The sequence below is a fragment of the Bos indicus x Bos taurus genome, chromosome 8, assembly GCF_003369695.1.
Source record: "Bos indicus x Bos taurus breed Angus x Brahman F1 hybrid chromosome 8, Bos_hybrid_MaternalHap_v2.0, whole genome shotgun sequence".
In the NCBI taxonomy this organism is placed as follows: domain Eukaryota; kingdom Metazoa; phylum Chordata; class Mammalia; order Artiodactyla; family Bovidae; genus Bos; species Bos indicus x Bos taurus.
The window spans coordinates 62,392,640-62,416,874 of record NC_040083.1 but is presented as its reverse complement, the minus strand read 5'-3'; the positions used below and the strand labels follow the sequence as shown (position 1 = coordinate 62,416,874).

General features: G+C 41.9%; 1 protein-coding gene across 3 annotated transcripts in view; it reads right to left on the bottom strand.

The window, feature by feature from the left end:
* TDRD7 (tudor domain containing 7) overlaps positions 1 to 24,235 on the bottom strand; it is a 103,624-nt gene that overhangs the window by 14,075 nt on the left and 65,314 nt on the right. For 2 of the 3 annotated variants that reach the window (XM_027549709.1, XM_027549711.1), the window contains 5 exons: positions 19,802 to 19,988; positions 15,460 to 15,571; positions 11,842 to 12,044; positions 9,622 to 9,756; positions 7,650 to 7,736 (listed from right to left, as the gene is read on the bottom strand). In XM_027549709.1, the coding sequence (XP_027405510.1) occupies positions 7,650 to 7,736; positions 9,622 to 9,756; positions 11,842 to 12,044; positions 15,460 to 15,571; positions 19,802 to 19,988 (724 nt within the window). The remainder of the gene's footprint in view (positions 1 to 7,649; positions 7,737 to 9,621; positions 9,757 to 11,841; positions 12,045 to 15,459; positions 15,572 to 19,801; positions 19,989 to 24,235) is intronic. The other variant, XM_027549710.1, reaches the window with a different exon arrangement.

The window sequence follows — 24,235 nt, the reverse complement described above, 5'->3', positions numbered from 1 at the left end:
GGATCTTCCCCACCCAGGAATTGAACCGAGGTCTCCTGCATTGCAGATGGGTTCTTTACCAGCTGAGCTACCAGGGAAGCCCAAGAATACTAGAGTGGGTTGCCATGCCCTCCTCCAGGGGATCTTCCTAACTCAGGGATCAAACCCAGGTCTCCCTCATTGCAGGCGGATTCTTTACCATCTGAGACACCAGGGAAGCCCAAGAATACTGAATAGTTACCTACCTGTGGTCAAATGGCAACATTACAATATAAGATTCTGGATGTATCTTTAAATGCCCAGTTTCCCCTAAAGTGAAGTCGCTCAGTCGTGTCCGACTCTTTGTGACCCCATGGACTGTAGCCTACCAGGCTTGTCCATCCATGGGATTTTCCAGGCAAGAATACTGGAGTGGGGTTGCCATTTCCTTCTCCAGGAGATCTTCCCAATCCAGGGATTGAACCTGGGTCTCCCGTATTGTAGGCACACACTTTACTATCTGAGCCACCAGGGAAGTCCAGTTTTCCCTAATACGCCCCTAAAATACCACTGTGGTATTTACCACTGTTAAATATTTGTGTGTGTTTGTGCTTAGTTGCTCAGCTGTCCAACTCTTCATGATTCTTGGGACTGGAGCCTGCCAGGCTCCTCAGTCCATGGGATTCTCTAGACAAGAATACTGGAGTAGGTTGTCATGCCCACCTCCAGGGGATCTTCCTGAACCAGGGATTGAATCTGTGTCTGCTGTGTCTCTTGCATTGCAGGTGGATTCTTTACCTGCTGAAAGGCTTTCTCTTCACCACCAGAAAAGCCTGTTAAATATTTACACTGGCCAAATACAACCCCACTGGGGTGGTTATCTGGACTAAGATTTCACATCTACAACTGCACCAACTGCTACCTAAGCATGGTGGTGGTGCTTTCAATACGATGACTGTCAAGAACTGGGTCACTCTCAGCCTGAAGTCATATTCACCAAAAGTGAAGCCTTTTTCTACCGCCCCAGGTAATGCCTGATTAATAGCATAAATTTCTAAACCTCTTAAGACATGATAAACACAAACAGTCCCATGGAACAATATTTTAAAATCTATTCATTTATTCATGCACACATACCGAATATATACATTGGTATGGATGCTTGCCATATCCAGGCATAACTGGGCTACAGAGATATACCACCCCTTTTCAAAGAGCTCCTAGTGCTGTGAGAGAGGAGACAAATACATGCCATACTATACTGTAGTAAGGGTGATAATGAAGATATGCGTGGGGTATGATGAGAACACACAGGGTGGTTAACTGACCCAGCAGGAGGCAGGTGTTAGAGCTAGCTTTCAGGAGGAAGGAAAGCCTAGAATTGGTACTTTTTTTCCCAAAATTTACTTTTCTTATTTCAGTAAAATGCCTACACTACAGAACATTTAGATACTTAAAAAGAATGATATAAAAATTACTCTTCATCTACTATAGGTTACAGTTATCTGTCTAGTCTTTTATCTATGACTCACAAAAAATTAGATTTACAAAAATTACAACATGTTTGTAGATACTATTTCATAGTTCACTGCTTTCCACACAATGTCTCATAAAAATATTTCATGTCATTTGTTTTCTATGTAATTTTACCTATGTCTATCCATTGTGACTTATCTAACAAATCACTTTGGATAATTTAAGTTGTGTAAATTTTTGTCACTTAAAGAAATAATCATATTTATTAGTCACGTGTATTTCCTTTTTCACAAACTGGTTTCGTATATTTCACAAATTTATGTCCTTTCAGAGCTGGACCTTAAATGATGAATGGGAGTAAACCAGATTGATTGGTAGGAGTCTAGTTAGAGGCTAACTGCGACATTTCAAATAGAGGGGAGAGGATAGGCAAAGGCACACACATATTTCTCACATGTGGTGACTACAAGCATTGTGGTTACATTAGAGCATCAAGTGAGAGACCAGCCAAGGCAAGAGGTGAGGCTGGGAGACAGGCAAAGGGAAGGTCAGCAGAGCCAGACATGTCTTCAAGAACTGAGACTTCACCCTGCAGATTAGAAGCCAATGTCAAGCCTTAAGTAGAAGAATGAGGTGGTCAACTTTATAAAATTGCTAACCAGGGCTTTGGGATCTGATAGATTTTGTTTTGGGCTTCCCTGGTGGCTCAGACAGTTACATGTCAATTACCCTACTTATTAGCTGAGTTACTTTCCTCATCAGTACAAACAGGGATAATAGGGTTTTGCAAACATTAAATGAGATCAGTTTACCAAACAAGTAGTGCTGTGGAAACAGTAAATCTCATCATAAGCTGGATGTGTTACTATTTGCATTTTGGGTTGCTCACTCTTAGTGGTACAGAGCTTGACTTGAGGAAGACAACGGTGAAGGCAGAGGAAACGGTGTGGTACTGCAGTGATCTGGGCAAGAATTGACAAAGATGTAAAATCAGCAGCATTTGGTGATAAGTTACATTGCAGGGCTGAGGAAGATGTAGGATTCAAAGATAACTCTTAAGAAACAGCCTGAATGGCTGCACAAAGGGAGGTGCCACTAAAACAGAGACATGGGAGAAAGGTAAGGATTCAGACACACAGAACTTAGTTTGTGAAATGAACAACTGGGCTGGCTTTTTGCTTAAATCTACAGTTCACCAGGGGCTGGAAATTAATTTGGAAGTCATTTGGGCTGAAATGGTACCTGAAACTATGAGATAGGATTACCCAGAAGGATAAAGAGGCCAAGAAGACTGATAAGCCAAGACAGGACTTGGGGACACTGACACTGACATTTCAGAAGTGGGGATGGAGGGAGGTTTTGGGTGAAAAATAAGAGAAAGAATCATTAGACTATCACAAGGAAGATTAGCATTTGATAATATGGTACTTTAGTGAGAAGAGAATTTCAAGTTTCACCACTATTTGATGCAGAGGTTTGGAAAGACAAGACCTGGAAGATACTAATTTGACTGCATAATAAAGATGCTTTCACAAGAACAGGCTCTCTGATGGAGTGTGGGCAGAAGTCAAGTGTCAGTTCTGAAAATTGACTGGAAGATGGTACAGAGTGAAGGCTGATCACTTCTACAGGGAAATGGAGAGCAATGGCCTCTGCATTGAATAAAGTTGGCTGGATGTATGGAATAAGTTCAGAATATGTATGTGCTAAAGTTAAACAAGTTAAAATGTCAAGAGCAAATACATCACTTAAACACAGGATCTGCTTTTCACTAATCATTTTTCTTTCCCTTTCCATGCATCATTAAGAGAATGAATACCTCTGCTACCCTAAAGGTAGATAATCACAATTTGATAGCAATAAAAGTAATACTAGATATTTATCTAAAGTATTTGAGCATGCAATGAGAAAGTATTTGCCAAAAAGGTATAACCTGATTATCAGTTCAGTTCAGTTCAGCTGCTCAGTTGCGTCCGACTCTTTGAGACCCCATGAATCACAGCACGCTAGGCCTCCCTGTCCATCACCAACTCCTGGAGTTTACTCAAACTCATGTCCATTGAGTCGGTGATCCCATTCAGCCATCTCATCCTCTGTCGTCCCCTTCTCCTCCTGCCCCCAATTCCTCCCAGCATCAGAGTCTTTTCCAATGAGTCAACTCTTCTCATGAGGTGGCCAAAGTACTGGAGTTTCAGCTTTAGCCTCGGTCCTTCCAATGAACACCCAGGACTGATCTCCTTTAGAATGGACTGGTTGGATCTCCTTGCAGCCCAAGGGACTCTCAAGAGTCTTCTCCAACACCACAGTTCAAAAGCATCAATTCTTTGGCACTCAGCTTTCTTCACAGTCCAACTCTCACATCCATACATGACCACTGGAAAAACCACAGCCTTGACTAGACGGACCTTTGTTGGCAAAGTAATGTCTCTGCTTTTGAATATGCTATCTAGGTTGGTCATAACACTCCTTCCAAGGAGTAAGCATCTTTTAATTTCATGGCTGCAATTACTATCTGCAGTGATTTTGGAGCCCCCCAAAATAAAATCTGACACTGTTTCCACTGTTTCCCCATCTATTTTCCATGAAGTGAAGGACCAGATGCCATGATCTTAGTTTTCTGAACTCTGAGCTTTAAGCCAACTTTTTCACTCTCCTCTTTCACTTTCATCAAGAGGCTTTTTAGTTCCTCTTCACTTTCTGCCATAAGGGTGGTGTCATCTGCATATCTGAGGTTACTGATATTTCTCCCAGCAATCTTGATTCCAGCTTGTGCTTCTTCCAGCCCAGCGTTTCTTATGATGTACTCTGCATATAAGTTAAATAAGCAGGGTGACAGTATATAGCCTTGACGTACTCCTTTTCCTATTTGGAACCAGTCTGTTGTTCCATGTCCAGTTCTAACGGACACAGAGAAACTAAAGTTGAGAGATACTCTACAAAATATTGCTATTCTTCAAAAGGCCACAAACGACAAGGACTGAGCAACTGTCAGGTTAGAGGAAACTAAGATAGGACAACTAAATACAACTTGGAGGACCAGAAAAAGGACATTTGGAAGACAATCTGGGAACGTCAGTATGTTCTGCAGATTAGTTAATAATGTTGTACCAGTGTTAATTTCCTGGTTTTGATAATGGTTATACAAGATGTTATCAATTGGCGATGGTGGGTAAAAGGAAAAGGTATATGGGAACTCTTTGAAATATTTTTGCAACTTTTTAAAAGTCTAAAATTATTTCAAAATAAAAGGCTTAAAAATTAAGCATTTATGCATTTATATATTATACACTAGACAGCACAGAGCTTTAAAATTCAAATAATGTTGTGTTCTTTTTAACAAGTCACGCTTTAAAGTTTATAGCTAAGCACATAACTTTTAGTCATATACCCAGATCTCAACTTTCTAAGACACATTCACATTAATGACAATAATTATTTCAAAACTGATGCTTTTATTGAAGTGGTCATGATTAAGATTTACTAAAAGGGAAAATCAGTACAATTAAGTTATCAAAATGTTGCTATGTTGTATTAAAATTCGATAAAGCAATGATTCTTACCTTCTTAGGGTTGGCTTCTTTCAGAATCTTATGAAAATTATGAATACTTTCCCTCCAAAATACATCATACACACATACACATACACACGCACAATATGCATATGATTATGGTAGATGGGTTCAGGCACTCCCTGTAAGTAAAGGTCTTTGGACCTAGGTTCAGTTCAATTCACTCAGTCGTGTCCGACTCTTTGCAACCCCATGAACTGCAGCACGCCAGGCCTCCCCATCCATCACCAACTCCCAGAGTTCACTCAAACCCATGTCCATCAAGTCGATGATGCCATCCAACCATCTCATCCTCTGTGTTCCCCTTCTCCTCCTGCCCTCAATCCCTCCCAGCATTAGGGGCTTTTCCAATGAGTCAGCTCTTCGTATCAGGTGGCCAAAGTATTGGGAGTTTCAGCTTCAACATCAGTTCTTCCAATGGATACCTAGGACTGATCTCCTTTAGGACAGACTGGTTGGATCTCCTTGCAGTCCAAGGGACTCTCAAGCATCTTCCCCAACACCACAGTTCAAAAGCCTCAATTCTTTGGTGCTCAGCTTTCTTCACAGTCCAACTCTCACATCCATACATGACCACTGGAAAAACCACAGCCTTGACTAGATGGACCTTTGTTGGCAAAGTAATGTCTGCTTTTCAATATGCTATCTAGGTTGGTCATAACTTTCCTTCCAAGGAGTAAGCGTCTTTTAATTTCATGGCTGCAGTCACCATCTGCAGTGATTTTTGAGCCCCCCAAAATAAAGTGTGTCACTGTTTCCACTGTTTCCTCATCTATTTGCCATGAAGTGATGGGACCGGATGCCATGATCTTCGTCTTCTGAATGTTGAACTTTAAGCCAACTTTTTCACTCTCCACTTTCACTTTCATCAAGAGGCTCTTTAGTTCTTCTTAACTTTCTGCCATAAGGGTGGTGTCATCCGCATATCTGAGGTTATTGATATTTCTCCCGGCAATCTTGATTCCAGCTTGTGCTTCTTCCAGCCCAGCGTTTCTCATGATGTACTCTGCATATAAGTTAAGTAAGCAGGGAGACAATATACAGCCTTGACGAACTCCTTTTCCTATTTGGAACCAGTCTGTTGTTCCATGTCCAGTTCGAACTGTTGCTTCCTGACCTGCATATAGGTTTCTCAAGAGGCAGGTCAGGTGGTCTGGTATTCCCATCTCTTTCAGAATTTTCCACAGTTTACTGTGATCCACACAGTCAAAGGCTTTGGCATAGTCAATAAAGCAGATATAGATGTTTTTCTGGAACTCTCTTGCTTTTTCCATGATCCAGCGGATGTTGGCAATTCGATCTCTGGTTCCTCTGCCTTTTCTAAAACCAGCTTGAACATCTGGAAGTTCATGGTTCACATACTGCGGAAGCTTGGCTTGGAGAATTTTGAGCATTACTTTCCTAGCATGTGAGATGAGTGCAATTGTGTGGTAGTTTGAGCATTCTTTGGCATTACCTTCTTTGGGATTGGAATGAAAAACTGACCTTTTCCAGTCCTGTGGCTACTGCTGCGTTTTCCATATTTGCTGGCATATTGAGTGCAGTACTTTCACAGCATCATCTTTCAGGATTTGAAATAGCTCAACTAGAATTCCATCACCTCCACTAGCTTTGTTTGTAGTGATGCCTCCTAAGGCCCACTTGACTTCACATTCCAGGATGTCTGGCTCTAGGTGAGTGATCACACCATCGTGATTATCTGGGTCATGAAGGTCTTTTTTGTACATTTCTTCTATGTATTCTTACCACCTCTTCTTAATATCTTCTGCTTCTGTTAGGTCCATACCATTTCTGTCCTTTATTGAACCCATCTTTGCATGAAATGTTTCCTTGGTATATCTAATTTTCTTGAAGAGATCTCTAGTCTTTCCCATTCTATTGTTTTCCTCTATTTCTTTGCATTGATCACCAAGGAAGGCTTTCTTATTCCTCCTTGCTATTCTTTGGAACTCTGCATTCAAATGGGTATGTCTTTCCTTTTCTCCTTTGCTTTTCACTTCTCTTCTTTTCACAGCTATTTGTAAGGCCTCCTCAGACAGCCATTTCGCTTTTTTGCATTTCTTTTGTTTTTCGTAAAATACATTTTACGATTTATATAAATTTTTAAAACATTCATTCAGTTATACTTTATTCACGTTTTTAAGTATTTATGTTTTTACTGTAAGTATTACTGTAAGTATGAGGGCGTCAGAGGATGAGATGGCTGGATGGCATCACTGATGCAATGGACATGAACTTGGGCAAACTTGGGAGATAGTGAGGGTCAGGGAGGCTGGCATGCTGCAGTCCATGGGTTTACAAGGAGTCAGATATGACTGGGCAACTGAACAACGTTATACATACTATTCATTTCTGTATTTTGATTATTTCTATTTTGAAATACACAGATAGTAAAAGTGTGTTTGTATAGACACAAATATAGTAAAAGTATAAAGCAGTGAAGAGGAATGAGAAACACCACACTCAGCTGGTATGCCCAGGGGAGGAAGTAAAAACAAGGGCTGCCGACAGGCAGGGTCAACTGTAATAGTTATGTTTCATTTCTTAAACTGGTGATTTTTTTTTAAACAACAACAAAAAAATCTTGTTTGTACATCTGAAATAGTTCATCTTAAATTTAAAAAACAGTCAAGTGACTAATTTTACCTCTACTCGTAGCCATTTTCCTTTGCAGTGGAAGAGGCAGACTTTCCCACAGAAGGGTAATGAAACGAAGTACTCAGAAGTCATGTGCTGCAAAACACAAACACATGACACACTTATTACTCACAGCAACGTTGCCACACCACTGCTGTGGTGCAGGTCGACTGCCTCCCTGTCCACGGTCAGACTTCCAGTGAGGCCTGCACTGCAGCGGACACAGCATGTGTACTGGCTTGTAGGGCTCCGGCCTTTTTCCTCCTGTGCTTGTTGGTGGCAGCCGTCTACTCTTTCCTTTACAGTGAATGTTTCTACTCTCCTTCCTTGCACATGGATCATAAATCAGCCCTGTTAACACGTCTAAAAATGATAGCATGGAGGTCAGGATGATTCATCCAGGCTCTGGCACCATCAGTTAAACACAAAGGAGGAGGATGAATCTGATAAAAAGAACAGCCTGGATGAGAGGGAGGTGGTTAGATTAGCTGTCCATTAGGCCTCCTCTTCTCTTCTGTTAACATTCAGATACAAAGAAAAGATTTAATTCCAAAACAAAAGAAATGTTATCAACACAAATGTGGATATCAGTGCCAGTTCAGTATCTTCATCCTCCTCCTCTCTGTAGCTTGAAGCTGGGGACCTGCCATTGGTTCTTTCCTTCAGGGTAAATGTTTCTACTCTCCCCAAAGGCAATGTCTCCCTCCACTTGAGTTCCCAGGGCACTAAGAACTATCAAGGGTGCTTTTCATCACTATAGATAATAAGCACACGCATGTAAATGAATAACTACAGTCCACCTTCTGGGTGTCTCAGATTTCTCCAGGATAGATTAGCAAATCAAACTTAAGTAATGCTCCTGGGATACCTATAAGACATCTGCAATGGAGAAAGAGGTAAAGTTACAGATCTAATGTCTTGATTCTAGGCTGTAGTCTGAACACAAGTTTATTCCAATTCAGAAAATATTTTGGAATACTGATTTTATGTAAGACACTAGATAACATACTACAGTACCTAAATGAATTAGGTACTTACCAGAACCTGGGGAGGTTCAGTCTCTGCCCTCAGGAAGCCTACACTCTAGTAAAGCAAATAAACGTCCAAACAGCTGAAACAATGCTGCGTACAAGTGCTGTGAGGCCCTTGGGGTGCTCTGTAGGTTAGAGAGAAGCGTTCACTTCCAGGGTAAGGGGGTCAGAGTTGAAAGGGCACAGGAGTTTAGTCATTTGGAAACCACAGCATATTGTGGATTACGACTACAATGTCCTAATGGAGGTAAGGAAATCCCTTTAGGAACTTAAAAGAAAACCTCTATAGATCTTGATTCAGAGAAAATGATACTAGAATTAAAGGGCAATCTAACAGTGAAAGTGAAAGTGGCTCAGGCATGTCCGACTCTTTGCGACCCCATGGACTATACAGTCCACGGAATTCTCTAGGCCAGAATACGGGAGTGGGTAGCCTTTCCCTTCTCCAGGGGATCTTCCCAACCCAGGGATCGAACCCAAGTCTCCTGCATTACAGGCGGTAAGAGATTATTAATAAGTATAACTGTAGAACCACATTTACCAGGGTACAGGTTCTCTCAGGGACCATAAAGAGCTTGGGGAATGAGTCCTTGTAAGTTTTATTCTCCTTGTAAATTCCATGGTTCTGTCTTTGTTCAGGCAGAGGAGCCAGCTGCACAAGACGACAGTCACAGGCAGCTGCACTGTAGGCTCCTCAACTGCACCTCGACCCGTCATTGAGCACTTTCTATGAGCCAGGCCCTGTGGATACTCACTCTTATTATCCTCATTCTACCCTGCAGAAACCAGGGAGGGGTTCTGTTTCAAATTCTGAAGTCTGGGGATCTTACCCTCTATTTTAGAGATTCTACCTTAAACTGTTCAAAACTTACTACAAGAATACAATTTAGTGACTCCTCTTGTTTGCAACGCTAGGACTCATCTTGGAAACAGATGCTGCTCAGCCATACCTTACAGTGGAAGTATTCCTCTATCTTATGCAGAAGGTCGTTGAGCTTGTTCAGACCCTTACAAGGCACCTGGCAGTAGAGTGTGCCATCGGAGCAAATGTTAGTCACTCTGACATTAGTGTACATGGCATCAACCTGGAACAAAGGACACACCAAGCATGCTTGAGAACAGAGTGCAGCTCTTACCTACCGAAGGGGTAGTTCACTGAAAGTCTCTGCATTTTACAATTTTCAAAGCAAGCAGGAGGACAGATAGGATAGAATGAAATTCATAATGCAAATGGGAAAAACTAGTTTGGCTATCTCTCTTTCAAAAGGAGTATCTGCTCTCAGTTGTATCAGGCACAGAGTAGACATTTTGTATATATTATATTATTACCACTTTCCCCTAATAGGCTAAGAATATCTTTAACTCTGGTTTATCTTCTCCCCATTAATTTTGTTGTTGTTCAGCTGCTAAGTCGTATCTGACTCTTTGTGACCCCATGCACTGCAGCATGCTAAGCTTCCCTGTCCTTCACCATCTCCTGGAGTTTGCTCAAACTCATGTCCATTGAGTTAATGATGCCATCCAACTATCTCATCCCCTGTAATCCCCTTCTCCTCCTGCCCACAATCTTTCCCAGCATCAGGGTCTTTTCTAATGAGTCAGCTCTTTGCAGCAGGTGGCCAAAGTATTGGAGTTTCATCAGTCCTTCCAGTGAATATTCAGAGTTGATTTCCTTTATGATTGATTGGTCTGAACTCCTTACTGTCCAACGGACTCTTGAAAGTCCTCTCTGGCACCACAATTCAAAAGCATCAATACTTTGGCACTCAGCCTTCTTTGGGCTTCCCTTGTGGCTCAGCTGGTAAAGAATCTGCCTGCAATGTGGGAGACCTGGGTTTGATCTCTAAGTTGGGAAGATCCCCTGGAGAAGGGAAAGGCTACCCACTCCAGTATTCTGGCCTAGAGAAATCCATGGACTGTATAGTCCATGGGGTTGCAAAGAGTCAGACACGACTGAGCGATTTTCACTTTCAGTTTCAGCCTTCTTTATGGTCCAACTCTCACATCTGTACATGATTACTGAAAAATACCACAGCTTTGACTATACAGAGCTTTGTCAGCAAAGCGATGTCTGTTTTTCAACACGCTGTCTAGATTTGAGACTACCCTGGTGGCTCAGACAGTAAAGTATCTAGCTGCAATGAGGGAGACCCAGGTTCAATCTCTGGGTCAGGAAGATCCCCTGGAGAAGGGAATGGCAACCCACTCCAGTATTCTTGCCTGGAGAATCCCATGGACAGAGAAGCATGGTGGGCTATAGTCCTTGAGGTCGCAAAGAGTCAGACATGACTGAGCAACTAACACTAGCTTTGTCACGGCTTTTCTTCCGTGGAGCAAGCGTCTTTAATTTTGTGGCTGCGGTTGCCATTTGCAGTGATTTTGGAGCTCAAGAAAATAATGTCTGTCACTGTTTTCACTTTTTCCCCATCTATTTGCCATGGAAGGGACCAGATGCTAAGATCTTAGTCCCATTAATTTAGAAAAAGAATTATTATATAAATATTTTTGCAATATTAACAGAAATGAAAATAAACAACTCTCAAAAGATCAATCCCATTATTAGTCTACTTTCTAATCCTTGCCAATGGCCCACGTAAATTTCAGTAACTTTAAACAAACAGAAAAGGTTTAATTTTAGCCACTTTTAGTCAAATCATAATATGAAGTATGAAGGAAATTCACTGTTGTTCTATTCATAATTAAAACAATACTTTACCAATGTTTTTATGAAGTTTCTAAAATAATCATTTTTAACACCTAATCCTATTCTTTAGAGTGGCTGCTCCATAATTTATTTAAAGGTGTCCTTTCCTGCAGAAATTTATGTTCTTCACATTTTAAAAATGCTAAAGCTAGCAATTCAATGAACATCTTCACTGATCTAATTTTCCCTTCTTTTGAATTATCTTCCCTTATATTTGCAAAATAATTTCATATAAAATTAATATATGCTCTTTGTAGGAACTCAGAAATAAAATAAAAATCCAATTCTTAACAATACTCTTTATGGTTTGGCATTTCCCCCTGCTTTTAACTCCCCTCTATCTTTTTTTCTCAATACATATGTATTCTGTCTGTATCTAATGTTAGCCTAAAATGTACCACATTCTATTCTAGTGAATTTCTTTCCTGTGATATGTGTGAACAGACAGCAGGGGTCATGGCGGTACCTGAAGGTGAACCTCTAGTGACTTGTCACATATGGCCTTTAAGCAGGTGGCATTGATGTTGATGTCATCTTCTCCTGAGGTATCATACAGAACAACCAGTGGAATGTCCGTTTTTTCAAGTATTTCCACTGCAAAGATCTTCCCACAAGTTAAAGATTCCACCACTTTCACTAAGTCAGGATCATCACTTAGAACTTCCAACCCTGCAAAATATTGAATATTTAAATTTCTATTTAATTAGAAGAAACATTTTAAGAAACACTGATTGAATTCATTCTGTCTACTTACTACAATTATGAATCTACTACAAAATTCTTAAACTTTATAGGGAAGCTTTGTTTTACAAACTTCTTTGTAGTATCCAGCCTTAGGTTTAAAAATATTCACTATAATGTGAAAGTCTTTTTGAATGATTACACTAGCTGCAGGCAATCTTACAGCACGAAGAGAAGTTGATGATCAATCTGAATTTCTACCTTAGGAGAAATAGCCTTCACTTTATTTACAAGCACACATTTAAAACAAAGAGACTAATGCATATAAAAAATTAGCAACCAATTATGTCTTATAGTCATGGATTTATAACATTCTTCCTAAAAGTATAACCTTGGTGTTTTTTTTTTCAGTTTCTAAGTAAGTATACACAATTATTTCTTTCACAAACATGCATTTATTGAAAATTTAGATAGCCTCCCCTCTCCCTTTCTTTTCAAGTACACCATGATGGCACTGAGAATACCAAAGGACTTTTTGATTTATGAAAGAAAGATTAAATATTGTTTAATGTAATATGGGTATTAGGTGAATTTTATCATAGTCTAATTATTCTTTATTCTTAGAAAATTGTAATTTCATAGATCATATATCAGATCAGATCAGATCCGTCGCTCAGTCGTGTCCAACTCTTTGCGACCCCATGAATCGAAGCACGCCAGGTCTCCCTGTCCATCACCAACTCCCGGTGTTCACTGAGACTCACGTCCATCGAGTCAGTGATGCCATGCAGCCATCTCATCCTCTGTCGTCCCCTTCTCCTCCTGCCCCCAATCCCTCCCAGCATCAGAGTCTTTTCCAATGAGTCAACTCTTCGCATGAGGTGGCCAAAGTTCTGGAGTTTAAGTTAATCTATTAAAAAACTAATTAAACTAGGGCATCACTTCTCCAATGGTACTACAGTGTCTATTTCTATGTTTTCCCCCTTTAAATCCATAAGCAAAAGTTCACAGATTGCTTATGACATACCTTTCTCTTGTTCTTATCCTGTTTTCCATAGCTGCTGCTGCTGCTGCTAAGTCGCTTCAGTCGTGTCTGACTCTGTGCGACCCCATAGACGACAGCCCACTAGGCTCCCCCGTCCCCAGGATTCTCCAGGCAAGAACAATGGAGTGGGTTGCCATTTCCTTCTCCAATGTGTGACAGTGAAAAGTGAAAGTGAAGTCGCTCAGTTGTGTCACTCTTAGTGTCACTCTTAGTGACCCCATGGACTTCAGGCTATCAGGCTCCTCTGTCCATAGGATTTTCCAGGCAAGAGTACTGGAGTGGGGTGCCACTGCCTTCTCCATAGTTAAGCTTCTATTAAACCTTTCATTTCAGCATCCCAAATCTTTACCTGTACTCCTGGTATGTTCTTTTCAAAACCAACTTCCACAAGTTTGTCACAAGATTTTAAAGTTACTCAGGATATATCTCACAGACAGAGCTGAATCTAGCTCCTCTAACGCAGAGACTTAGCCCTGCTGGGAGGAGGTATTTCTTCACAGGTCTAATTTTCATGAAAACAATTTATATCATTTTCTGAATCTAAATCCAGCTATCCTGCATGATGCACACATATTTCCATGCCTTTCCACAACATTAACATTTGTCTCTCAGACTTTTAGGCCATCCCGACACGTTATCCTCACACACATGCATTTCTCTATGCCTCCTCGAGGAGGAAAAAAGAAAAAACAGTAATACTTGACAGTGCCAGAGACTGACCGTGACCTACAGCCAGGCTTGTGCTTGAGTGCATGAGAGGGTGCTCCATGGTAATAAGCAGTACCTACAGAGTCTTTCTGCATATTTGAGGTTATTGATATTTCTCCCAGCAATCTTGACTCCAGCTTGTGCTTCTTCCAGACCAGTGTTTCTCATGATGTACTCTGCATATAAGTTAAGTAAGCAGGGTGACAATATACAGCCTTGACGTACTCCTTTTCCTATTTGGAACCAGTCTGTTGTTCCATGTCCAGTTCGAACTGTTGCTTCCTGACCTGCACATAGGTTTCTCAAGAGGCAGGTCAGGTGGTCTGGTATGCCCATCTCTTTCAGAATTTTCCACAGATTATTGTGATCCACACAGTCAAAGGCTTTGGCATAGTCAATAAAGCAGAAATAGATGTTTTTCTGGAACTCTCTTGCTTTTTCCATGATCCAACGGATGTTGGCAATTTGATCTCTGGTTCCTCTGCCTTTTCTAAAACCAGCTTGAACATCCAGAAGTTCATGGTTCACGTATTGCTGAAGCCTGGCTTGGAGAATTTTGAGCATTACTTTCCTAGCGTGTGAGATGAGTGCAATTGTGCGGTAGTTTGAGCATTCTTTGGCATTGCCTTTCTTTGGGATTGGAATGAAAACTGACCTTTTCCAGTCTTGAGAGTCCCTTGGACTGCAAGGAGATCCAACCAGTCCATTCTAAAGGAGATCGGTCCTTGGTGTTCTTTGGAAGGAATGATGCTAAAGCTCAAACTCCACTACTTTGGCCACCTCATGTGAAGAGTTGACTCACTGGAAAAGACTCTGATGCTGGGAGGGATTGGGGGCAGGAGGAGAAGGGGACGACAGAGGATGAGATGGCTGGATGGCATCACTGATTCGATGGACGTGTCTGAGTGAACTCTGGGAGTTGGTGATAGACAGGGAGGCTTGGCATGCTGCGATTCATGGGGTCGCAAAGAGTCGGACACGACTGAGTGACTGAACTGAACTGAACTGAACAGAGTCTATCTCAGTAGGAAAGCTGGGAGTCACTTCACAGCAGGTTGAATGACACAATTTAAACTGACCAAATCCCACAATACAGGGCCTCGAGTAGCTGCTGCTAGGGCAGTTAGGGCAACAACCACCAAACCCTCTCAGATGTCCAGTAGATTTCCGAATAATAACACTAAATATGCTATCTGTTATGTATGGTGGTGGTCTGAATGGTGGTTTAGTCGATAAGTCATGTCCGACCCTTTGTGACCCCATGGACTATAGCCTGCCAGGCTCCTCTGTCCATGGGATTCTCTGGGCAAGAATACTGGAGTGGGTTGCCACTTCCTTCTCCAGGGGATCTTCCCAACCCAGGAATTGAACCCGGGTCTCCTTCATTGCAGGCAGATTCTTTACCAACTGAGCTACAAAGGAAGCCCGTATGTTATGTATAATGCAACAAAAATATATAAAAACATTATAACATTTTTATAATGATCATATCCTATGGAGAGAACATTAAACATGAATTTACTTATACCTTTCAAGAAATAACACATTTAACACCTGGAAATACTTAGTATGCTTTAGGATTTAACTACCCCAAAGTACAATGATAATACACACCAAAGTGGAAAGCTTTTTAAAAAAGTTTCTTTTTACCTGCAAGCTTACACTTTGTAGCTTGGAACGAGAGTGAACAGAACTTCGGGTTCAATCTGTATGCTTTGCTCTTTTCAACATTTTCACTAAAACCATAGTCAACATAGCATACCTAATGATAACAGAAACAATGTTTAGGTTCAAATAAAATTCTTTATCCTTACTTCTTAAAAAAAAAACTCACGATGCATTTAATTGGCTTCAGTTTACTCCTTTACCAACAGGGAGCAGAGGGAAGACTGTGGAGCTCCGATGCCTTCTGTTAGCTTGTCAGCAGCACACATATCTGATCTGCCATCCCTGGCTGCTCCACTCTTGCCCTACTATCATAATGCCTACATCACTTCCTTCTTTTCTGATTTACACCCCTCCATTATTTGTTTCTAGAGGAGGCACACACTGGGGTATTTGTCAGATTCTATACCCTCAAAGCAGCACTTACGATGGCCTGCTCTCAGCTGTCATGTTTCCAGGGACTGAGACTGTGTCTATGACAGCAATTATGTTGCAGCTGGATAACATGAAATCCTACACTGTAAAAGTAGATAATTCCGTTTTTTCTCAGGGCTGGGAAGCTGGGTTAGGCTTTCATCCAGCTCAGGAAAAGATTCCAAGTCTGCTGGACAGAGTTCTGTGTTTACAGAAACCTGCATGATGCTTTCTCATCACCAACACAGATCACTGAGAGCCTGGAAAGTATGTTTAGTGTATTAATAAAACTTTATTTGAAAAGGACTATATAACCAAAGCCTTTTTCCTTTTGGAGAAAAATAAAATCTAGAGACCTTAAGCTTTGATTTAGAATGACACCTAGGAATAGGAGGGAAAGTGCTGAAAATTTAGCATGCTTCTCTAATTAAAGCAGATGATAGTTATTACAAAAACAAGAGAAAACAAAGCAGGGCAAAGGCATGGCAAAGAAATACCAAAGAGTTTTACTTTCTGCAGTAAAATAAAGTCCACAGCTTCTGAGTACTGAGATTCTGGTATTAAGTATACAAAACAAAAACTCTCCCCCATCAGAGAATCTAAGGAAGAAAAGCACAGAGAGACAACTAGTCTTTCCCTGGCCACCTGATCACTGGGGCTGTGGGGCTTGTGTATTCCAGGTTGAAAAGGATCATCTGTTAGAGCTCACATCTTGACTCAGTGCTCCCTGAGGCCTCAATCCCTGGCAGAGTCCCCACACTGCAGCCAGCAATTTCTTCAACCCCAAATTAGCACCTGCATTTCCTTCCCCAAAACCTCAGGATCCACACAGCTTTTGTTTCCTTTAATAGTAATCACCACCCACAACTTGGATTCTGCTCTTCCTAGGCCTAAAATGGAGACAACATGTTCTGAGAATAGAACATAATATGTGAAATCATGATTCCCGGGCAATTCAGAATGTAATCCCAGCAGCAAGAGACAAAAGAATACTGTTCTAAATCTTCAAAGGGTTTCTATAACTCTGAAGCTTTTCTTTTCTTTCTTTATTCTTTGGAATCACGATACCATGTGTTCGCACGTCAGCTGCAGTTCATAAAACGTTTGCCTGTGGATGTCCGGCTAGACTCTCACAGCCTTCTGCCCTCCAGCCCCGGGATTAGCACACGCAGGCTCCCTAGCCTCGCGCTGGGCCCCAGTGCATTCCCGGCTCTCTGGCTCCCTCAAGTGGCCACAGGTCTCACAGTGCCTTCTGAGTAATAACCAGCAGACACCTCTGGGACGTGGGTCTGGACCAGGTAAAACTGGCACCAACCTGAGGAGTGATCGCCAGCTCCTGTTTCTCATGTTCACCAAAATCTGTGGAAATCAAGGAGGGGATGGATACTTGCTGTCAGGGATAGCAAAATTCAAGAGAAACAAGACTTGTCGAGTAGCTAGTGTTTCTCCTGCTGCTGCTGCTAAGTCGCTTCAGTGGTGTCCGACTCTGTGCGACCCCATAGACGGCAGCCCATGAGGCTCCTCTGTCCCTGGGATTCTCCAGGCAAGAGTACTGCAGTGGGTTGCCATTTCCTTCTCCTAGTAAGGGGTAAAATTCATCTCTGTCTGGTTCACGGGGATATGGGAACAAGATAAGGCCAGGATTGCCACAACTATTGCTGTCTTAAAGAGCTTACTATCTACAACACACCAAGCTACTCCTTTTATTCCTAACACCAGCCCACAGCTCTCAGAAGCAATGACACAGCCGGTTGCTTCCTGTTCTGTCTTCCAAGAGGCACTTTCCTGTTCTGGTTCCCATGACATGGTCGTCTTGGTTTTCCTCATTCTTTGGCCATTCTCACAGTCTCCTTTGCTCCTCTCATGCCCTCCATCTAAATGCTGAGGTGTTTCAGAGCCTGGTTCTGGGTACTCTTCTCTGCTCTATGAGTGATTCTTCCTCTAGGTGACCTGACCCAGTCCCAGGGCTTCAAGTGGCACTTACATGCCGATGTCCCCACCCCTGGTCCTGACTTCTCCCTGAGCTCCAGGCTCATCCAGGAAATCAGACAGCTATTCTCAAACCTAATGCTGCTGCTGCTGCTAAGTCGCTTCAGTCGTGTCCGACTCTGTGCAACCCCATAGACGGCAGCCCACCAGGCTCTCCCGTCCCTGGGATTCTCCAGGCAAGAACACTGGAGTGGGTTGCCATTTCCTTCTCCAATGCATGAATAGTCCTACAAAATTCTTTATTTTCCTATATATTGATTCTTTTCAATAAATGGCATGACCATCCACCCAGCTGCTCAAGCCTTGAATTCATCAGCCATCCTGAACCTTCTCCTTTCTTCTCTTCCACATCCAATGAATTAGTGTCCTGTCAGTTCCACCTCCAAACACATCCTGAGTCTGTCTTGTTACCTCTGTCTCCACTGTTTCCACCCTAATTCAGGTTGCAACTGCTGGTTACTACAACAGCCAACTAACTGGTCTTACTTTTGATCTTTGCCCTGCACTACAACCTATGCCCCACATAGGCACTGGAACAACCTTTGAAACAAATAAACCAGATAACATCTCCCTGCTATCCCTTCTTTCAGTTATTTTCTATTGCAGCACTCTGGTTATTTCCTTCACTGCTTTCCCCTGCCTTTTCATTTACTGTATACTTGTTCATTATCTGTCTTCTTTTACTGGCATAAAAGCTTCTCGAGGACAAGCCTTGTCAGTCTTGTCTCTTTCCCTAAGACAATGGAAAACAATGAATGATAAGTATAACAGGCAGATACCAGCATGATGATAGTGTCTGATTTTATAGGTAAGGAATCAGAGAAGTCCCAAGGTCACACAGCTAGAAGTGGCAGAGTTGGGACTCAAACTCAGGTCTAACTGACTCCAGAGTTTAAATTCCCAAAGCAGAGGTAAGGAAGGAAGGGAGGCCCAAGCGATTTTTGCCCTATAGATCTCAGACTGGGGGATGTCCTTGTGGAGGGTTCGCAGTGTTTACTATAAACCCTAACACACTAAACATATCATCAGGGTTTGTACGGTTCTTCTCTTCATAAGCAATCCCTGTGCATTCAAGCAGCTAAGTTTTGAACTTCCTAAGGGCAGGGAAACAGTCAGGAAGTGGACTGAGGCTGAGCTAACATGTAGGACAGTTATTCCCCATCATCCAGAGATCACTCAGGTTTCTCACTGAACACACACTAGTAACCGGGCTACATACTGACTGGGGTCCTAATCATCTGGACTGCCCACCCCCTGCAGTGCTACGCGTTCTGAGATGTGCTAACCCTGATTTTCAAAGTTTAGACAAAACTGTGCCTTGATGAGCAAGTTCTCATTCTGGGTCTATAAGGTGAAGGAAGGAAAAGGCAGCAGGGCAGGGGCTGGTCACCATGAATGTGGCCAAGTCTGGAAGTACTGGAGCCTCTGATGGAAGAGACTAGTGAGAGAGCCCTCTGACCTTTCCGAGATGACCATGAGGGCAAGACTTGGGGCATGGTCAAGTCTTATTTGGGGTTCCCCTCAGCTGGCTGTGCAAGACAGGAGAGAATGTCATCTCTTCCAATCTGTATGATTTCCCTCATTTCCAAGTATTGACCTTGATAAGAAGCCCCCAGAGCTCTGATCAGTATTCATTAGGTAACCCTGAGGAATAGGAATACAGGTTTGTTTTTTTTCCTGATTAATTATATCATGGGTTATGGTATTCCAATGGAGGAGAATTTTTTTCTTTGTTTAAACTAAAACTCTAAGATAATGTAACTATCACTGACTTAAAAGCTGACAGGGATAATTATTATTATTTTTGACATATACATATATTATCTTTTTAACTACCAGAGGAAGCTAAATACAGTTAGAGGATACCATATTAGAAGCAATATTTTCATTTGACAAAAAATGTGTTTGTCTTCATAATACTTGCCTTTATCTTGCCCTCTTCCATTGAAATGACCTGTGCTCGTAACCAAGCATCCTCTTCAGCATTTACAGCCAGCAGCTGGCCAATCTGCACAGTCTGGACTGGGGTGACCTTAGAATTCTTACTGTAGTACTCCTTCATCTCATCTTCCATTAATTCTTGAGCAGCAGAGTAGTCTTTGCCCACGTACCTGAATTAAAGGAAAAGAACACAGATAAAGCAAACTGGAAGAAGGAAAGCTACAGGAATTCACTAATATTACTCTGTTTTTCTACTGTTATCTTTGGGGCCAGGCTCAGATTTGCTTACATCAACAGGGAGGAGAATGTGGATTTAGTAAACATTTATATCTTGAAAAAGGAGAATGCAATACTGCGGCTCATAAAACAAGACCAAAGTCCAACACATCACAAAGCAGAGCAAATGTTCAACAACAACACAGTGACCTCGTGGATGTAACAGTGAACAGTCAAGGAGTTTTAGAGGAGGTCTAGGCTGAGAGAAGACTCAAGGTAAGGGAAGAGAGAAAGTAGAAAGGAAGACACCAGAGGAGGCCAGATGAGTAGGAATCAACCTGAGATTCTGACTCGGGCTGCTGGAGATCTGTGTGGATTACTTAGAAGAGAATCTAGTTAATAGTTCTGCCTTAACTAAGGTGCATATGGACCTCAAGCTCTGAAAAACCAATGAAACTTAACTTCTCCAAGAGAAAAACAAACCCTAGAAAATAAACAAAATCATGTGACAACCCCTCCCTCCAACTTACTAACAAATCACAACAAAATGCTGAGTTCTGATACCCTTAAAGAGATGACATGTTTTAGATAAATGTCTCTTTAAATTGTACGCTTGCTAAAGAAAAATTTTTTTCAGGATACTCTTCTACCTCCTTCTATAATTTTCCGCTGTTGACAACTGCAATCACCTTGTTCCAGTTCACTATTTTCCTTTCTGCCATAAATAGGCTGTTGTTTCCTTGGCTTTAAGTCCTCAGAGACAATTCCAACAAAGGCCTCCTTCCAGAATGGAAAACCTGGCAAATCAAGTGTGGCTCCTATAACAGGAGCTATCTCAGCCATGGGATGAAGCCTTTTGAGTCTTAAGCTATGCTGTACCAGCACTAGAGTCACCTGGCCAGGGAGACGGGGGATATGCCACAAGAACAGGGCTTTCTGAACTGTTCCAGCTTCTACTTGGGGCCCAAACAGTCCTACTAGAGCTTTAACAAACTATTCCTTTAGGAGTGTCTTCCTATATTCTTGGTAACTACTAGCAGGGCAGAAAACACCAGAGTCAACCTATTTGTTACTAGCAGAAAAGAAGCTTTTAAAAGCCCCACACAGAATGGGAATAATGCCTCTTTTGAAGGCAAAGGCTGTTTTAAACCCATATATGACATGCGTATTATTCACTCCACACTCTATCATTTGTTTATTGAGCTCTACAAATATTAAGGTACTGGCTGCACTCTTGGCTCTGGGGTCTCCTAGGACATCTTCATCTCTGCCTGAGTGCCCAATTCCTGGGACTTGGAGTCTCATGGGGACTCCTGGTAGCAATGGAGTCCTGGATGCTCCACTGGCAGAGGCCTAGGCTCCAGCGGTAGTTTGGTAGTTTGCCTAGCATGGGATCCTGCCAGGAAGGAGGAAGGTGGTGAGAAGCAGCATGAGCTCCATAGGCAGCTTTTGCTCTCTGCAGCCACCAGCAGAGAATGATGCTAGGTACATGCCTTGGGCGGGGTAGGGAGGTAATGTTACAGCTGGTTTAATAGTGGGTGGTGGCAAGAATGAGGTCATTACCCCAGATTACGTAGGCCAACTTAGGTGGGCCACAAATATAGGTTATACAAAGTTAATTTCTGAGCTTGGTGACAACAGATTCCCATACTTGACCTAAGGGTCCCGCCACAGCACGTCTGTGTAACTTTGAGAGTTATAAGCCTACCAGTTTCCAGAGTCTATTGCCTGCCTGGGCAAAGCTATGGGTACAGAAGAAGGCTCAGCCTGCTGGATCTGCTAAGTCTTCAGGGTAGCTGGGGGATACCAATAACCGAGGGTAGATATCACCTACCATGCTTGCTGGTTGCCTGCCACCCTGCTGAACACACAGAATGCTGACACTGGGATTCTAATTCATACTGAAAAAGCAGATTCAGGTAACCAGAGGACCCTGGACCTAATCATCCTGGAATAGACTGGAACCCTCCTACTGAAGTCTTGGAACTGATCCAGATTCCTGCCAACTCTTGGGAAGAATGTAAGAAATCACATGATTGATCCAGTCCAGAGCTGGGTGACTGGTCTCTGAAAGTAGCCCCAATGACTACTGGTAACACAAACCTAAGGATCCTTCCAAGGAAGCAGATTTAGACTTTTTCCTTTATAATGTTACATGGTAAATGTTAGCAATATGCTCCTCAACATCCTTCCTTTACCTCAATTTATCACTGACCCACAGTGGGAAGCCAAACCCTCAGCAAGCTCTTTCTATCCTCAGGCCATACTTCACCTTTCAAATAAAAGCTCCATACATTTACCACCCCTATATAAAACAGACCTCAACAAAGCTTCAGCATGTTTGAGTTTTAACATTCAAAGATACTTGATTCTCACTTCTTTATCAGACTTTGTTTGTTCAGATAGAAGAGCTTTAATAGTTTTGCTGCAATATTTTATTAAAGAACTTGCCACAATTCTTTGTGGCCTTTCTTTGGGTCTTCCCAGCTCAGCTATGACCCTGAGGAGGAGTGAGAGCCCACACCATAAGGGACATTTTGGCTGAAGGAGCCTGGACCCTGTTCTGCTTCAGCCTTTGCCCAGTCTGTCTATCCACAGCCACACCTTGGGCTGTTCCTTCTGGAGATCCAGCTCTACTGGTTCCTATTGTTTATCCCAAGTCAGAAAGGGAAAATTACTGTCTTTCATTTCCTATATAGTATACATTTTCTCCGAAAGTCCACATCAAGTGCCTGGAGCTGGACTGTTTTTTTTATAATTTCAGTAATCATTTGCCACTTAGGCAATAATTCCTTCTCCAAGGCAATGATATCAAAAGGCTCAAGGAACATAGAGAATGATCTCTGTTCATTTCCAAGGTAAATCATTCAATATCACAGTATTCCAAGTCTATGCCCCAATCAGTAATGCTGAAGAAGTTGAACAGTTCTATGAAGACCTACAAGACCTGCTAGAACTAACACCAAAAAAAGATGTCCTTTTCATGATAGAGGACTAGAATGCAAAAGTAGGAGGTCAAGAGTCACCTGGAGTAACAAGCAAACTTGGCCTTGGAGAACAAAATGAAGCAGGGCAAAGGCTAACAGCATTTTTCTAAGAGAACGCACTGGTCATAGCACACAACCTCTTCCAACAACACAAGAGACAATTCTACACATGGACATCACCACATGGTCAATACCAAAATCAGACTGATTATATTCTTTGCAGCTGGATTGAGAAGCTCTGTACAGTCATAAAAAACAAGACCAGAATCTGACTGTGGCTCAGATCATAAACTCCTTATTGCAAAATTCAGACTTAAATTGAACAAAGTAGGGAAAACCACTAGACCATTCAGGTACGACTTAAATCAAATCTCTTATGATTATACAGTGGAAGTGACAAATAGATTCAAGGGATTAGATCTAACAGATATAATGCCTAAAGAGCCAGGGACTGAGATTCATAACATTATAGAGGAGGCGGTGATCAAAACCATCCCCAAGAAGAAGAAATGCAAAAAGGCAAAATGGTTGCCTGAGGAGGCCTTGCAAATAGCAGAGAAAAGAAGAGAAGAAAAAGGCAAAGTAGAAGAGATATATACATCTGAATGCAGAGTTCCAAAGAACAGCAAGGAAAGATAAGAAAGCCTCCCTAGGTGATCAATGCAAAGAAATAGAGGAAAACAATAGAATGGTAAAGCTTAGAAATCTTTCAAGAAAATTAGAGATACCAAGGGAACATTTCAAGCAAAGATGGGCACAATAAAGGACAGAAATGGTATGGATTTAAAATAAGCAGAAGATATTAAAAAGAGGTGGCAAGAATACCCAGAAGGACTATACAAAAAAGATCTTCATGACCTAGATAACCACGATGGTGTGATCACTCACCTAGAGCCAGACATCCTTGAGTGCAAAGTCAACTGGGCCTTAGGAAGCATCACTACGAACAAAGTTAGTGGAGGTGATGGAATTCCAGCTAAGCTATTTCAAATCCTAAAAGAGGACACTGTGAAAGTGTTCCACTCGATATGCCAGCAAATTTGGAAAACTCAACAGTGGCCATAGGACTGGAAAAGGTCAGTTTTCATTCCAATCCCAAAGAAAGGCAATGCCAAAAAACATCCAAACTACTGCACAATTGCACTCGTCTCAAACACAAGCAAAGTAATGCTCAAAATTCTCCAAGCTAGGTTTCAACAGTACACGAACCGTGA